Source organism: Oculina patagonica, chromosome 3 (assembly GCF_052425735.1).
Source record: "Oculina patagonica isolate OP01 chromosome 3, crgOcupat, whole genome shotgun sequence".
Taxonomy (NCBI): Eukaryota; Metazoa; Cnidaria; class Anthozoa; order Scleractinia; family Oculinidae; genus Oculina; species Oculina patagonica.
The window spans coordinates 20,275,335-20,292,584 of record NC_135760.1 but is presented as its reverse complement, the minus strand read 5'-3'; the positions used below and the strand labels follow the sequence as shown (position 1 = coordinate 20,292,584).

The window sequence follows — 17,250 nt, the reverse complement described above, 5'->3', positions numbered from 1 at the left end:
CCCATGCGCCTGATCATGCAGTGGACTTTGAACTTTGATTGTGAGAGATTGAATTTACCAGCTAACAACAAAACGTCTTCATCTCGGGTTTGTTACCTTTTCGCATTAACTAACCTTGTGTATTTTGATGATCTTACGAGCTACGGCAGCCGGAGTTTTTGCCCTGGTTGGTTGAATCATGACGGATAGGTAAAAGGCCTGGCCCGATCGAGGAGAGCCCCTGGCCCTCCAGTTTGAGGATCGTCGACCCATCCTATTTATATATGTTTATAACGGAAAAGGTAGATATTCTTGGAGGCTGCTTCATAGAGAGTAGCTTAATAACCTAGCTGCTATTCTCCAGACGACAACTAATCACGCGGAGGTCAGTCGTATGGTGATTACGGACCACAGCCAACAGGAAGACGTTTACGGATGCGCGGTCATTGGCTAAACCCGAACGGATGGTTAAATTTCTGACATTTGTAAGCACTAATCATGCTCTTAACACAAGGAACAATCAGTCATCTATTACTAGCTGTCGCAGATAAAGTCGGAATTTGGCCTCTAAAGCGTTTGTTTTTAATGTTTTGATGTTCAACAATTTACCGTTAAAAGTTTGAAAGGAATCTAGAATTTTAGTGAAGTAGCATTTAAAATAGGTGGCGAACACTATTTAAGGACCTACGTTCCACTTAGGAACGAAGAGGATTAAGTAAGTAAGCATTTAAACGGGCTTTGTATGTTTTTTAAATGTAAACGCTTTACCACTTTACTTTTGCAGTTTTGTTTTAATTTGTACAGGCTACCTTAATGTTGCTATTGTTAGCGGCTTCTATTTGTTTTCCTGAGCAAGACGTAGCCGCTATTTATACTATTAATAGCGGTATTCCGAAAATTGGAACAATGTACCGATATCGTGTAAACCAGTTTTAAATGAACATATAGCCAAGATGGAAATAAATGTTCAGTAAAAAATTCTTAAAAGTGACGAAAACTGTCATCGCCAGAAACAACAAAGTTATTTTGAAATGTCAAAAATTTCGTCCTTGTCAGGGAAACTAGTCTTGCCCTCCACGACGGAGGCGACCTCGGCGAGTACTTAATGTGACTTTCTCACAACTTGCTACAATCTTTAAAAATAGTAGCCGCTAACAATAGCGGGCGCTAAATCGAATCACTACGGTATTACACTTTTAGATACTATTAGACACTATTTCCACTGTTTTGTTTTGTTTATTTTTTACTATTACGCACTTATGTACTTCTGCTAGTAGATATTGTTTCACGGGTTAAATAAAATCACTCTAAAGAGTTTACTTACTTACTAACTAAAAGTCAATCGTGACAAAAGTCACAAAACTTTCCTTCATCACCGGTCATCGATTTCCAATACTAAACAATTAATTGGTGTCACCTGCTATCGATTGATTTTATTAATGGAGATGGAGACGACGTCATTGCAACAGAGGCTGCAAAGCAAAGAAGTTACCCGTGCCATGGTTGAAAGGACTCAAGTGATTAACAGATCCCAGCTGTTGCCCAGTTCCCAGTTGAAATGCTTATGAAACCAAGCAAGGAACATGACATGGTTTTCGTAAGAGCGATTGTCTGTACTCATTAGCGTGGACAAAATGGTGGAATGTAGACGACTTGGAAAGCATACGGCCTTGTTTTTAACTTACCCTTATAGTTAAAAACGTATGGAAAACTAAAAGCGCCAAAAAACACGACCTTTCCACCACCCTTACCTTGTCTTTCACAGTGTGAATTTCTAAATTCTTTTCTGTGCTGTCGCCGTCTGGTTTCTGCTTCTTGTTTTGTTCTTTAACAGACCTGATCCTGAACTCCAATAACGTCTTGTTACTCTTGTCAATCTTTTTCCAGTTGAGAAATGTAACCTGATATAATTTTCGAAAGTTTACAAAAAGATCTATAGATCTTCCACAACAAAGATCAAACCTCACTGGTATTCTTAGCAAAGAAAATTCTTTTTTTTTTTTTTGCGAAACAGTCTACAGGCCTAGTCGCCTTCGCAACCGTTGCATGACAAGGATAAACATACGGCTGCGAAGGAGGCTAAGAACAACTCATGCACCCAAGACAAAAATAAATTTGCGTAAAGGATACTGCTAAGCCCTTGTCACACCATGTGATGGCTTCTCCAAAACGATTCAGCTTCATACAGGCACTCGCTCCTATAATAACAAATACAATAAGTGTTCCCTTTCTTAGTAAAAACTTATATACACATGTTTATGTTGCATGATGTTCATTTTTCGTTGTTGTTGTATTTTTACTGTACGGTTTAACAGGTTAAATACACCAGCAATTCACTTTTGTTATCAAATACCCTGAGCAGGCAGCTATCTATACACAGGCGATGATCAAAAGGCTCACTAATACTTGTCCACAAGCATATCATTACTGGATTAAAAAAGTGGAAAAAAGCCGATTGTATTTAAAATCAATGATGGTTTTTTTAAAATTTGTAACACAAATCGTACTCATCCCTTGCTTCTTAGCTTTTTTCGACAGTAAACAATTTCTGAACAAACAAAATATAAGATAGCAACTCTATTTGGTCTCCAAAACAAATCTGCACATGCGCGTTGTTTACGTGATCATAGGGATGAAGGAAAACAGCTTACCTCTCTCAATTGCCTTAAGGAAAGTTGGTTGTAAGTCAGTGGCAGCTTTTGCATCACTTAGTGAATTTTCGTAATTCCCTGATATAACACAATAAGAAAGAATGTGAATAATAAAACTGACAGAGCTGTAACGATCGATTCTGTGTGCTGTATGAATGGAATTTAAAAAACCCAGTGCCATCTCCCTTGACTCCACTGGTTCGAAATACAGCAAAAAAGACAGCTCCTTTCGTTTGTTTTTTACTTTTAACCGTTCTCCTCTTAATGTGTTGATAATATGTTTAGCGCTGGAAACATTAACGAATTACTTATCATACTGCTGCATATCTTAAACCAAAAAATCGCTGTTATCACAACTTGCACCGAACATATCTCATGTATAACATGTCTTGAGTGATCTTAGGCCCCGTCCACACTGACCCGGGTAAATTTGAAAACGCATCTTTTTTTTCTCCGGTTAGGCCAACCGTCCACACTGAAACGGCGTTTTCGGTCACCGAAAACGGAGCTATTCAAAAACGCTCACCAATGAGCGTTTGGACTTGGAGCGTGAAATAGTGTATTTTTATATTTTATTGTAAATAATTTTAGAGGGCCACTGGTTTGTTAGTATTTTTTATGTTATTTTAGTGCTACCCTCGTTAAATAAAGACTTTACTTTTACTTTTACTTACTAATGAAGCGTATCGTTTTCAAATTTACCCGGGTTAATGTGGACGGAAAACATTTTACGCGGCGTTTTCAAATTTCTCCGTTTTCAAAATTACCTGGGTCAGTGTGGACGGGGCCTTAGCATCTAATTGGTTGAAAGAAATTTAACCCATAAAAAACATGGACATTGTAGATTATTGTTGAAATCAAGAAACATATCACTGAGGTGCAAGGATCGATCATCAAATCAGAGAAAACTCTCTTACAGCTCTTACCCAAATGTAAATGTGCTATGGCCCTGTTGCTGTACAGTTTGGCATTCAGTTCGTTATCTTTGCAGTTCACTTTAATTCCTTCCGTGTAGAAGTGAATGGCAGTGCTTAAATTCTTCTTGCTGTACTCATGATTTCCTTTATTCTTGTAGATCTCTGCTTTTTCTAATGAAAAACAAAATGTTAAATGAATGTAAAAAATATAATTTGTTGATTTATATAAAATGGTCCCCTTTTCATAGCGTGTTGTATATTTCTATTTTAAGAGCGGAAGGACAATAATAGACAATAATTTTATTGTCCAATTCCATTTATGACCCATTTATGTTAGTAAATTTGAATTAACACGTGAAACGAGCACAAATAATCAGAACCATATTTATACACTAGGTTACTGTTTTTCAAACTATCTGTGGTCTTCTTATTTATTCTGGCCAGGCGAAAGCAAAATGGTTAAGAGACAGGATTTGGGGAAAGATATGATAGATGATAAATCTAGCTCTTATTCAAACATTTTAGTGTGTAGTGTCAGTGTCGCAGCATATTTCTGCGTCATCGATAGTTTGCTACGTCCTGCGGGCTCGCCAAAATACTGCAAGGTTCGTCCTGTTAATGTACAGAAACTACACGCTCAATTGTGTAATTCATTTTATCAATCCTTTAAACGCCCAGTAGCACATAGGGCATCAACAAGTCGCCTCCATTCCTGTCGGTCCTTTGCAAGCCGTGAAGCTTGCCCCCAGGTAAGGTTAAGAGCCTGAAGTTCTGCTTCTGCAGTTCTTCTCCAGGTGGATTTTGGACGACCTCTTTTTCTTTTACCCTCTGGTGTCCATCTGAGAGCAACTTTAGAAATAATTAGGGATTCTCTGCGGAACACATGACCAACCCAACTCCATCGTTTTTGTGTGAGAACAATACTCATGTCCTCCTGTTCTGTCAATTTAAAGAGCTCATTGTTGGAGATCTTTTGTGGCCAAAAGATGTGCAAGATTTTTCGGAGACAAGATGTGTGAAAGCTTTGCAGCTTTTTCAAGTAATGCACAGTCATTCTCCAACATTCAGAACCGTAGAGTAGTACAGAGAGTACACAAGCTTGGTAGATCTTAATCTTCGTTCTTGTGCTGTAGTTTCTGCTCCTCCAATTGTGTAATACGACATGCACATGTTATCGCAATTATTTTGCCTGTACTTTTTTTATTTACCTCTTAAGCTGTCGTCGTCGTAGTCTGATGCCTTATCAACAGATGCTGTGACTTCGCTTTCATTCCCAGCATTCTTTTGGGCTGTTTCAGTCACGTCTTTTGTGTGTTCATCCTGTATTAACATAAAAAAGTTCCTTGATTTGTATGTCGTCGGTTTATGGTAGCAAAATCTCTGCATCCCGGTTTAGGATTTCTCAATTTATAATTCTCAAAACACGAACAATTTGTCAAACCCAGCTGCTCAGAGATCTGGTGATTAAACAGGCAATAATAAATCTAGTCAAGACATTGTTGGCTTAGGTCAAGTGTATTTTTAAGCAAGAGAGCATATTTCAGTTAAACGAAAAAAAGGCCTTATGCATTACGCTATTACTTCGAGATTTCACGTCCAAATGAAGCTCACTAAGTTGTCTCCCGGCTTAATATCCAGAACTTTGACTTACCGTACATTTAAAAATTTGACTTTCTGGCACTTTCTTGAGCTCATTGACCGACCTGGCTTTTAATCCTAACAAGGTCTTGTTATTTTTGTCAATCTTCTTTTAGTTAAGACACATAACATTTATTAAATAGACAAGATAAATAATACGTTTCATTGGCTCTTGCATGTGAAAATGATGTGACCATCGAGCAACCTCGCCCGCAAGGCATCTCCCGATCCCATCAATTTTGAAAGCGGAGGTAAAAAACTTTGAAAGCGGAGATGCCCTTGAGGCAAGGTTGACGAGCTAAGTGGGTGACTGGGGAAATCATTTAAAACGTCATCGGAAATACAAGATACTTAATGCAATAAAACAGAAAGTTGCTCAGGTCAGGGTGGGTCACGGGGGTAAGTGATATACTTATATACCTGGAAAACATGCGCCCAGTTTACCCAAAATTTCCCCTCAAAATCATGCAAAATACCAAAATTTTGAAAAACACAATATACGTTATACCCATTTAAGGCCCAAATTTTAGTGTGAAAATACTGTCCCTTACACTGTATACCTAAAAACCCTGGCCGACCCTGTCAATTATGTTGTAAACTTGAGCATTTGTATTTCTCAAACCTTACGCTTACAAGGTTATTGTACCTATTTGAACCCTGCCATAGCTCTACAGATTTTGTTTTTTAGCCATTTTCGAAAACAGTATAAAACTGGTCAGGTTTTTACTTTTCATTGTGACCCCAAGGTAGGCATTAGATAGCTTGTTTAGGTTGTTGTCCCTGAAAAGCCCCCATAAAAAGGGTCAATAAATATTGATATCTTATGAGGTATTTTAGTGTGTAGTATCGCTGTATATTTTTGCGAGTCGTGCAGTATTTTGGTGAGCCCCAAGGGTGAGTCAAAATATAGATGACGAGTAAAATCGTACAGCGAAACGACACACAAAAATGTCTGATGAGAGATTTATTATCCAACGTTTTCTTTCCCCAAAATGCTGACTTTCCACCATTTTATAATCATTCGCACGGTCAATAAGAACACGGAACATGTTAAACATTGTTAAAGGGCCGGTACAAATATTGTAAAACCGGTCTTGTGGAGTACAAATATTGTGAGATATATGAACTCGTTTCGCGCTTTTTTGTACTCCACGAAGAGGAGATGGATAATTAAGGACTGGACTGTAACACTGTAATGAACTGTAAAAAAGAAATTTTATAGTTCAGGGCAAATGCCCACATGCTATGCATCGTTAGATTCACAAATATTTCTGTCTTCTGCAGAACTATGTCTGGCTTTTGTTGGAGGGATGGCATATTGCCAAAGGATACGGCTAACCCCTTATCACACCACGTGATGGCTTCTTCAAACTGATTCAACTCAACACAGGCACTAGCTCCTGAGGAAAACAATGTAAAAGATTAGCTGATAACTCATTATTTGCCTACATTAGAGTTAAAGGACATCTTGACACAGTAGAAAATCAAGGATCCTGGCGAAAAGTAAAGTTTCGAACTTTAAATTGGATCTTTCCAGGGTCGCTCGTTTCCCGATGGAAACGAAGACCCACGGTACGAAGGTGAGAGATAAATTTTAAAACTTGTCACTGGTCGTGTGGGCAGACGCGGTGACCTACTAGTTGTTCGAGTCCTAGCCAGGGCAAATGCGTTGTGTTCTTGGGTTAAGACAATAAACTCTCACAGTGCCTCTCTCTACCCAGGTGTATGTATAAATGGGTACGGGTGAATTTAATGCTGGGGTGTACCCTTGTGACGAACTAGCATCCCAACTAATGCAGTGGGCATTTGAAATACGCCTGAACCCTTCATACAACTGAAACCGTAACAAGCCTCGCAGTAAAAACATTTTATCATTGCACAAAAGAAGTGTTACTTGTAGATCAAGCGCGTTCCAGTGATCATGTTTGCTCACGCAAATTAAAAGAAATAGATGATCGTTCAAAGACAAACTGGCACAGCAGTGCAAATTTGTTTTCTTTCTTATGGTCCAATAACATTTCCCAATCTTCGAAAAATGGCACTTAGCTTAAACCTATAGCCGAGTATGAAACAAATTTCCTTCTCCCATTTCCGTAGGAACTCTATTTATGAAGAAATCACGTCTTGTTTGGAGAATGTTTCGTATCCCGATTTCAGAAACTGCGCGCGGAGTATGCTACAAAGGATGGCCTCTATGTCGCCCTTCAAAATTATGCCGTGACGTCATTCTGTTTCATTCTGTTGTATGTAGCATAGCATTCGCTTACCTCTAACAATCGCTTTCAGGAAAATAGGTTGTAAATCAGTGGCCGCTTTTGCATCACTCAGTGAGTCAAGATGATTTCCTGTCGAAGAAATGAACTAAATTTAAATTTATAATTATCATTATTTTAATAATTATTTTGCACTGCCGAATTTGCATGTTTATTATGTATGATGCAGGACGAAAAATAGACTATACCAGAAATCCATTAACAGAGAAGCAAAAGATAGCGAATCACATGTCATACGAGAACTGCTAGTACCGACTTTGGTGTTAAAGGGAGAAACAACGAATTGATTTTTTGCCTTTTTAATGGCGAAGAATTCCAAAAGACAGTTTTGTAAAGCATTGAGCAGGATTTTAACGGAGTAAGCCTTTCGACCTCCAAAAGTCAGAACGTAACAGGGCTAGATTACGAGCCCATATCAATAGCATTTATATTTAATAACTTGCAAGGATAAGATAAATGTTTTAATGTCTTACATGTAAATGTCTTACCCAATTTGAAATTTGCAATCGCTCTGTTGCAATACAGTTGAGCCTTCAGTTCGTCATCTTTGCAGTTCACTTTAATTCCTTCTGTGTAAAAGTGAATGGCGTTGATAAAATCTCTTTTTCTGTATTCCTCATTACCTTGATTCTTATAAACCTCAGCTATCGCTGAAACGAACAAGAGTTGAAATACTGTTAACTTGTTTTAGTAAATAAAATAGTTCGACACCAAAGAGTTAAAAACATGGTAAATTAGTACATATTATCGCCATGTTTTTGGACGGATAATAAACCATTTTCTCTCCACTTTTCTTCAAATACAAAGTGTCTGCCAAGTTAAAAATATCTTTTAGGCCCTACAGTTTGCGGAAGTTTTATATATTTAACTTTTGTATTCTTTAATTTCAGTATTAGGTAGCGATTTTTCGATTGAGTGTCGTAAGGCTAAAACCAAAGGAATCACTCTAGCCAATCACGAAGGCCACAGACAATCCAGTAAGCTAATCAAAATTGAAACAAAAAAATGTACCTGGATCAAAGCGCGGGGAAACGTGCGTTAAAGAGTCACGATTAGTTTCGTTTTTTAACCAATCACATCACTAGGCTTATTAAAGCTAAACCAAAGCAGACGCAATTCAAATTACTTTCGACACTCAAGTGAAATTCGTTCTAAGAAGACTATAAAGACTAAGAAGACTGTGAATAGATCATGATGATAAAGCACGCCTTGAAGTAGAAATAATATTTTCAACTAAGAAATCTGTTTCCAGCTGTGTTATTTCACCTCTTAAATTGTCGTCATCGAAATCCAGTGTTCCTTCAGCAGATGGTGTGACGTCATTCTCACTCGCAACTTTGAATGGACTCCTCGCCATGGTGAGATGTCAGATCATTCAAAATGGCAACCTAAAGTTTGAGTCAAAACTGAGTAAAGGTTACAGATCGTCACTACTAAAAGATTATTACAACGGCGAACGAACTAAAGATTTATGACAAGTAAAATGAAAAGGGTCTGATTTTCCAATTCACCTCCAAGAGGCCTACTCTGGGACCCAAAGTCGCCGTAACTTTGGGCGACTTAAGGTGATTTTAGGCGAGTTTAGCTCAATTTGTCCAACATTACGGGCGATTTAAGGCAATTTTGGGCGACTTTAGGCGACTTTGGGCGATTTTGAGCGACTTTAGGCAATTTTAGGTGACCTTTTAGGCAATGTTAGGTGACCGACCTAAGTACAGTTGCTGTATACATGTACATGGAAATCATCCTGGTACACCATAAAACATTGTTACAGAAAATATCCATACTTTAGAGCGACTTTGGGCGACTTTAGGCGACTTTGGGCGACTTAAGGCGATTTTGGGCGACTTTGGGCGATTTTGGGTCCCAGAGTAGGCCTTCCAAGAATGGAGTGTATCGGTCTCTTGTTGATCTTTGTAAGACATTGAAAAAAATGTCACCTATTTAAAGTCATGCGGAACACTCGCAACAATTCAACTGCGGGAGGAAACTGGTTTAAAATGCACGATTGTTGAATTAGAGGTAGAATATTCATTAGGGGAACCCCTAATTCTAAGAAAACTGAAACATTTCTCTGAATATAAATTCAAGTTACTTTCAGTTTCGAGAACATAAACATTTGGGAGCGTTTCAAATACGGTGTCCTTGCAGGCAGTGTATTTGCACAAATTCAAAGACTTAACATAAAATAGCCGTGTTATGCTCGAGCTAATTTCTATACATAACCAAGCTTGCAATTAGTAACTGCGTGCCTCGTAACCAAATCTTTGCCGAGTCATGCTTTCCCAATGATATCATAAGCCAAAAGCGACGGATTTCACTTGTACGCTATTGATACCGTGCTGTTGCTTTAATTTGGCTTCAAAATCAACTTTAATTAAAGAACGTTTTGAAGTTTACTCCAATGAAACCTATTAAATATTTGAAAACAAGTTGAATTCCTACGTTTATGAACATTAGTAAGCCCTATAGAGTCGCATGCAGTATTAGCGCATAATCAACGCATAAAATACTGTAGCCAAGCATTAAACTGAGCAATGCACTTTACATGAGCAAAAAGGAGCTAAAAGCGGGGCCAAAATATTGAACTTCAAGAGTACACGAATCGGAGAGACAAAGCCGACCAAAGCCGAATGAGTTAAAATTTACGAACCACTTGTAACAAAGGAAATCGCTACTAAACCTTTTCTCTGGGCACCTTAGTCTCTTTGAGACACTTGCTGAGTAGATTTCTCACTCATTTGAAGGAAGTGAGGAATAAATGACTTGCAAAACTCTGGAAGGAACAGATCCATAAGCTGGTAGATCAGACTTATCGCATGACAGCTTTCACTTTGAACCGATTGAAATGAACTTGGAATATTCATAAGGGGAATCCCCTGTTTCTGAGAAAGTTGATTGTTCTCGTGATCAATTGTAATGCATATGACACGGAATCAGGCAATGAATTAGGCTATTGAAAGTGTCTGTTAAAGTGATAGAGCAAAAGTGTCGTTTGCTTAAATAACATGTCAGTTGAATATGGGGTAATTGTATTGCCAACTTCAAGTTTTCTCTTCGTTGTCTTGTTGAGTCAATCTTATTCGCATGAACTGGCATGTGTCACGCTCTCGAAACTGAAAGAGCTTTCAGATGCTTACATTGCAGTGCTTACATTTCTCGAAACTGAAAGTGCTTCGCGTAAAAATGTCCCGTATATAACACGCGTGTAAATAAAACAGAACCTTTCATCCTTAAAACTGATCATTCTCTTCTCAATGCAGGCACGGTACACTTGCCTTACCAGGTCCACATAAGATCCTCTTAAATCAATATGCGGGCGAGCATGATCAACCTGCAAATGTCATAGGGTTGTCACGCGATGTGTGAAAATTGTGACCTCCGTTCCCGGACTGAAATTTAACGCCATACAAGCATTTTGGACAGACCCTTTCGACGAAGACTGGGATACCTAAATTTCTAGTGATATGGGTATCCCCTTCCAATATGTCTGTAATTGGTATTGGTATCCTTAGGTACAGAATCGACCGAAGGTAAAAAGTAAAAGCTAAGTTAAAACGACGAAAAGCATTGAAACGACCTAAGGAACGCTTAGCTAAAAGGCTAGTTTACAGACCTGCAGTACGCCACGAAAATAATAAGAATAAAAAATAAAGTAGAAATTAAAAACCTTTTTCTATACAGATACCTCTAGCGCAAGTAACTATATAATACAGGCACTTAGTCTTAAGCATTCGTAAGTCCTCGTGCACTGGGCACAATAGGTACTTGAAGCACACCATACTTATTAACGAAGCATTTCTTACCTCATCTTGGTTTATTTTACAGCTCCAATCTATTTCCCCGTGAAAATGTAATGATCCCTTTTCGTGATAATTTGGTTTTCTGTTTACGCGAACAGCGGTTAAAGTAGTTCTGGCTTAGTGCGTCATGTAATACACGGTTTGTGAACATGCGCGTAAACGCATCCAAGATGGCTTCTAATAACGGCATTAACAACATTGCGAGAGTGGTTCCATGTTTTCCTCCTTTTAGACAAAAGCTTTCACTCATATAATCGCATATAAGTCGATGAACCCAAAAATTATTTCCAGAAAAATTTTGTGCCCTTTCGCGGTGTAGCTTTTCTAGTGCAGCAAGTCAAGTGAAGCGGAGATTGAGAAAGATGCCGAAAATGACCGCGAGAATTAAAACTCAAAAATTCCAATTAAAAGTGAATTTAAGAATCGAAATGCTGAATATTTTGGATACAACAAGCCAAGAGGATATTCTACACAGACGTAAAGGGTTGATTTCTATAACAAGTAAGTTTTTGCATTTTCATTTAACAGAACGAAATTGCATACTCCATTTTGCAGATACGTCGGCCATATTGATTTTGCCCCCAGGGCATCCTATAATGCTTATTGAAGTGATTTATTCTTTTACTGTGATAATTCTGCAATTACCGTGATAATAATAATAACAAATATTATAGGATGTTCTGGGGGCAGAATCAACATGGCCATAGCCTGTTCCAGGCGTTCGGTTAGTTGGGAAGCGCGAAAAACGGCGAGCGAAAAAAAAAATAAGAGGGAGGGAGGCGGGGAGGAGGGCGAGCGAGAGAACGCCTGTGAGCATTCATAACAAAAGGTCTTTCCGCCCACTTCTAGACCTCCGACAGGGCCCGGGTAACATGAGCGCAGACATTGAAGCTTGTGGTTTTCAGTTGTCAGTTTCAATCAGATTTCTGACAGATTTCCCGGTAAATATGATTTCTCAAGTTCTTCCACGTTGGGAAATGCATTTTATCGTCTGCGTTTAAATGTCTGCACTCGGAGTCTTCTGCAAGCGAATTCGCCGAATTGTCAGTCCGCCCTTCAACGTGTTGCAGGTTTTGTCAAAAAAATGTTAAGTGCCAGGGGAACAAGGTACCGAGAGTTTCTTTATTTAATTCGGTTTCAAACAAAGATTTAGTTGGGTTTTCTGGAGCCGAGTGTCTGATGTTGGCCGACCTCGCAAGTTCTTTTGGACATGAACTGAATCCCAACCCACGTTTTCCTGAAATTTGTTGTTTAACCTGCGCAAGAACACTTGCAAGAACTCATGCCAGCGTTCAAAAATTATTCTCGGGGATTGTCGAAAGAGAAACGTCTTATAAGCGGCAAGTGAATGCAAGATCGCCGACGGGAGAAACTCCCTCCGCGAAGCGTTCACACACTTCAGAAAATGAATCTACAAGTACATCAACCACACAAAGTAGATCGCGGCGCTGCTTGGCTCTGGGTGAAAGCTATTTTGGACCAGATTGATTTAGCAATGAATATTGACGTGGAACAAACTGTTATCAAGATGAGTTTTACCGCTACTGTTTACAAATATTTTCGAGGCCGTTTGAATTCGCCCGGAATTTTCTCGTTGCTGTTTTACGCTTTTCAGTTTCTGAATGTTTTAGCTTATGTTGTTTTGATTGTCTGCTGGCTGAAGCCTGTTTGAATTCCTGGCTGAGAGTTTCGAGGAATAAATAGCAATTTGTCAATAATACAAGCATTTACAAATTTATCTTTTTGACGGACCGCATTCGACTTCACTTGTAACGTGTTGTTTTAATATTTATTTAAAAACTAGAAAGTGCTTTATCGCATGTATATTTATTTTAGCGAAGCTTAGATTATTGACCCATTATTGTATTTACTGAAAAGCAATTATCGTTAAAACTGTGTCATTTTGATTTAGCGTCGACATAACACGCGGAAACAGTTGAAATATCAGACTCTTTTCAAAACCGGTTGGAAGTATACCGAAAAACTTCTCCTTCATAGACCAAATTAAACAGTCTTCCTGTTCTTTGCGAAGACTTCTAACCAGAAAATCCTTCAGTGCGTTGTTTACTGCTGAGTTGAACTCTGTGTGACCGTCACTCACCGCAGCCATATCTCATTTCACTTCAAGATGAAGGACGCTTGAGTGTTGACAAAAGGTGTCAAAATTGACCAATCAGAGGGTATACCAGAATTTGGTATACCGGAACTAGCTTTTGTTAAAAATGCTCACAGGCGTTCTCTCGCCCCCTCGCCTTAGTCCCCTCCCCATTTTTTTGCTCGCCGTTTCTTGCGCCGCTTCCCAACTAACCGAACGCCTGGAACAGGCTAACATGGCCACCACATCTGCAAAGTGGGCTATGTAGACAGTTGTTGGGCAAGTACATATAGTCATCCAGATATCTCATGGGTGACTTTATGGTAGTTTATTATAGGATATCTGGGTGACTATATTATATGCCAGTTGTTTGCAGTGAGGATTTGGGGGAGTGTGGGGCAGGGTCAGAAGGGGGGGGGAGTGGTAAGGGTACAGACAGATCTGAACTGCCTGGTTTCCATTCCTTTCGCTCCTGGTTTCCCACTCTTACCAAGTGGAGTTCCTGCCTCTTAGTGCTTTTTTGACAGCAACATTTTATGCAATGTTGCAAACATTCTCTATTCCTTCCAGCTGACACCAATTTGGGAATCCCACTTCCCGCCCTCTCTTCTCCCGCATTCCAAAGAATCCCAACCTTTGATGGTTATAAAAGGTGGACACCTCCCAAAACTATAAAAAGTAATCATTTGGAAAGCATCAAAAGCATCTTCCTTTATTCTTCCTTATTCATTGGCCTTACTTATGGATGGTAGGTGGAGTTTGAAAATTTAAGGTGTATGTGAATACACCACGTGATAAAATTGCATAAAAATAGGAGTATAATACACAAAAGTCTCTATAAAGCACAAGTCAATGCAACAATATGAAATTCAAGAAATGATCAAAAAATCAATGATTTTATTCCATACTGCCAAGTGTGAAAATCCTTGTACTTAAATATTCAGGGAGTTTGTCTCCAGAGGAGTTTTGAATTCCTTTGTACAACTATACTTCTGTTCGATTATATTTCTGTTATAATTTCATATGCAGACTTAAGTTTTTAATAACAAACTGGCACACCAGAGCTCAGGTGCTTCACAACAGTGCAGTTGTTCTTGTCTCCACATCCACCACTGAATTTGAAATTACAAAACATCTTTATGAAACTACAGACATCACTGCTGTGAAGAATGTTGGTAGACTGATGGCACAGAGATGCCTTGAGGCAGGGATCACAAGTTAACTGGGAAGTTAAAAAGTAGAGCTGTGCAAGCAAATGGTAATGTTTACCTCTGTGTGTTTACCTCTGTGTCCTTGGTTATAGTCTAAAAATGTCTTTTGTTTAAGCCTAGTGGCCAATCATGACAGAGTTTGTCCCAGTTTCCATGGCATGAAGTGTCTAGGAGTACTCCCCCTGGATGGGATGCTAGTCTATCATAGATCTACCCTTAGCATTAATTCTGACTTCCATGCAAGGATGTAGCTGAGATTTGAAACTAGTGGAAATTTCTTTGCTATAGGCAGGTACTTGGGCTTCAAAATCTACCTAATTTCCCATTTCTTACCCCTCGTAGGCAGTAAAATCCATGCAACAGACAGGTACTTTATGCGGCTCCTGGCTCCAATCTACATCCCTGCTACTTGTACACCTGCAAGGTATATACAAGTGGATACTGTACGATTATTATACTTTACTGTGGTTTAGTTATTGTGCAACAACTGTCTCATTTCATTTCTGATTGGTCAAAGCATGGTGTCTACCTTTTACCAAATTATTTCTTATAAAAGTCACAGTATTCGGCAAGTTTATTATCAAAAATTGCTCAGATTCAAACTAGCTTACCTGTGTGTAGTTTTATGATGTAATGTTATTGCGGTTTTCAGTGACATGCAAACTCTGAAATTCAATCCTCAACCAACAGCTTACACTTTTTGCTGCATCAATCATCTTAGCGGACTTCTTGGGAAACAGAAATTCAGTAGCTTCAACCGGGTCAAAAGTCATGTCCAACAGTTGTGATTGGAGGATTAAAATTCATTTTGTTTGTTTCTGTTTTTCATGGTTTGTTGACTGTTGCCATAATTATGATTGACAGGAGCCAAAAATTCGTTAGTTGGATTTTAAATTTCAGAGTTCCCATATCACTGAAAACTGCAATATTATTAGTGGTTCCATACTTATTCCGGTACTTACCACATAAACTTGTCCAACACACAAACCAGTGCATTTTCCTAAGCCATTAAGGATGGAGGTGTCATACTCAGTGAACCCAAGAGAGTTATACCACCAGAAACATTTTATTTAGGTAAGAGGCTCTGGGGCTAATGTACCATATGAATGCCCAACATTTCTCCACAATGGCACACATGCCAGGCAAGGTGTGGGTGGTGGGAGGGTCTGAGTGCATGTTCCCTCAGGCATTTCTGAAATTGATGCTACTTGAAAACCTAACTTTGAATATTAAGGTTCTTATTCAATTAAATCTGTGTAGCTTGGAAAATAATCATGGCAAATGGAACTGTGTCAAAAGTATTCTCAATTTTTATTTTATCTCAGTGACTATTTCTACAGAGTTGCTTGCAAAAGCTACTAGTTTTTATTTAATTTGAAATTGGAGTTGCAACATTAATTTGTAAGAATCAAAATACTGAAATCCTCTTTTTTTCTTGAGATTAAGCCAAAATGAATGAGCGTAGAAGATCAAAGGGGCACAAATGTTTTTTTTTTTTTTCATGGTGCCAGTCATTGGGATGCCTCACAAGCTCTTTTCAGTTTCATCCAAAGCCATTCTAATTGATGGGATGCGCACACACATGTATATATACACAATCATTCAAAGAATGATGTCCACTTGATTACAGCATGTTCAATGTTAGTTGTGTTGTTTCATTTCCCTAGGGAGTATAGATAAAAGGAGGGGGCCTGAAGGGATAAAATGAGAACTAGGATTTGGGCAAATTTTCATTGAGAAAATGGGATTTGGGTCACTGCGAGTGGGAATCACAAACAAGAAGTTGGAACTGGGATTTGGGGAGAGATGGGATTGGGCAAAATTTGAGCTGGGAAATGGGATTTATACCTCACTTCTCCCTTTAGGGCCCTCTAAAAGCCTTCATTCTGCCATAGCTTTCACTGATGTTGTTTTTTGATTTTGTATCTTTTATTGTCTACAGATTTTAGACCAAAAAACAAAAGTAAAACGTGGAAAAGATTGCCATATTCAAAGAGATGGAAGGCCCACTTAAAGAGACGAAAATAATGTTACGTTTTGTCTTCAATGTATTATATTGACAGTGCAGATACTGTACAAAGCCACATTGTAACACTTGATTTTTATTTCTCATACAACAACCCAGAAGCCCAGCCAAGAGGTGTTTCTGTTTTAAGAAATAACAAATTAAAAAAGTATATACTGGTAGGCGGATTTTAAAAATTACGAGCATGATTTTTCCCTGGCTTGTATGACTTGAGGTCCATTAATAGTCATTCAAATCAATAGCAAAATTCAAGGTTGGGAAGTCCAGTTGGCTATTTACAAGGCGTGGAGGAGTTGAATTCAGGACGACCGAAGGCAAATCCATCTAGTGGCGGGGAGGAGGATTTGAACCCGCAACCTCCGGATTACAAGTCCAGCGCTCTAACCACTTCCAGAGAGCCAAACGCTGGTAGAGCCAAAAGGGGTGGAGCAATAAGAAAGTACTCCAGCTTTTAGTCTCGCCCCACCTCCTTAGTCTTCAGTGGCTCTGACACCATAGGGTCTGGGCGCCTTACTCCTGTGTTTTTTTTTGTGATATCAAAGGGTACAGTTACCCTGTGACGTCAATGCTTTCGCAATGTTACCCGCTCATGGACATTTGGTGATAGGCAGTTTCCTTGTTAGGTGTCATGTGACCATGTACAACCCAAAAGAAGAA

The 17,250-nt window shown here is 38.9% G+C and overlaps 1 protein-coding gene, 1 long non-coding RNA gene and 1 pseudogene across 6 annotated transcripts in view; 2 read left to right on the top strand and 1 right to left on the bottom strand.

Moving 5' to 3' along the window:
• Positions 1 to 17,105, top strand: part of LOC144645499 (uncharacterized) — a 62,233-nt gene extending 45,128 nt beyond the window's left edge. The window contains exon 4 of the long non-coding RNA XR_013569287.1: positions 16,510 to 17,105. This is a non-coding gene — a long non-coding RNA (uncharacterized LOC144645499). The remainder of the gene's footprint in view (positions 1 to 16,509) is intronic.
• Positions 1 to 17,250, bottom strand: part of LOC144645266 (uncharacterized) — a 72,631-nt gene that overhangs the window by 5,938 nt on the left and 49,443 nt on the right. The window contains exons 1-12 of one of the 5 annotated variants that reach the window (XM_078504770.1): positions 11,265 to 11,328; positions 10,742 to 10,792; positions 8,725 to 8,846; positions 7,947 to 8,108; positions 7,453 to 7,530; positions 6,518 to 6,585; positions 5,199 to 5,291; positions 4,756 to 4,867; positions 3,557 to 3,718; positions 2,631 to 2,708; positions 2,110 to 2,177; positions 1,731 to 1,856 (exon numbers count right to left, since the gene is read on the bottom strand). In XM_078504770.1, the coding sequence (XP_078360896.1) occupies positions 1,731 to 1,856; positions 2,110 to 2,177; positions 2,631 to 2,708; positions 3,557 to 3,718; positions 4,756 to 4,867; positions 5,199 to 5,291; positions 6,518 to 6,585; positions 7,453 to 7,530; positions 7,947 to 8,108; positions 8,725 to 8,815 (1,038 nt within the window). In that variant the 5' untranslated portion in view covers positions 8,816 to 8,846; positions 10,742 to 10,792; positions 11,265 to 11,328. Of the gene's footprint in view, positions 1 to 1,730; positions 1,857 to 2,109; positions 2,178 to 2,630; positions 2,709 to 3,556; positions 3,719 to 4,755; positions 4,868 to 5,198; positions 5,292 to 6,517; positions 6,586 to 7,452; positions 7,531 to 7,946; positions 8,109 to 8,724; positions 8,865 to 10,141; positions 10,276 to 10,741; positions 10,793 to 11,264; positions 11,339 to 17,250 lie in introns of those variants that run through there. The other 4 variants (XM_078504769.1, XM_078504771.1, XM_078504768.1 and 1 more) reach the window with 4 other exon arrangements.
• On the top strand, positions 10,467 to 14,659 carry LOC144645888 (large ribosomal subunit protein uL18m-like; annotated as a pseudogene).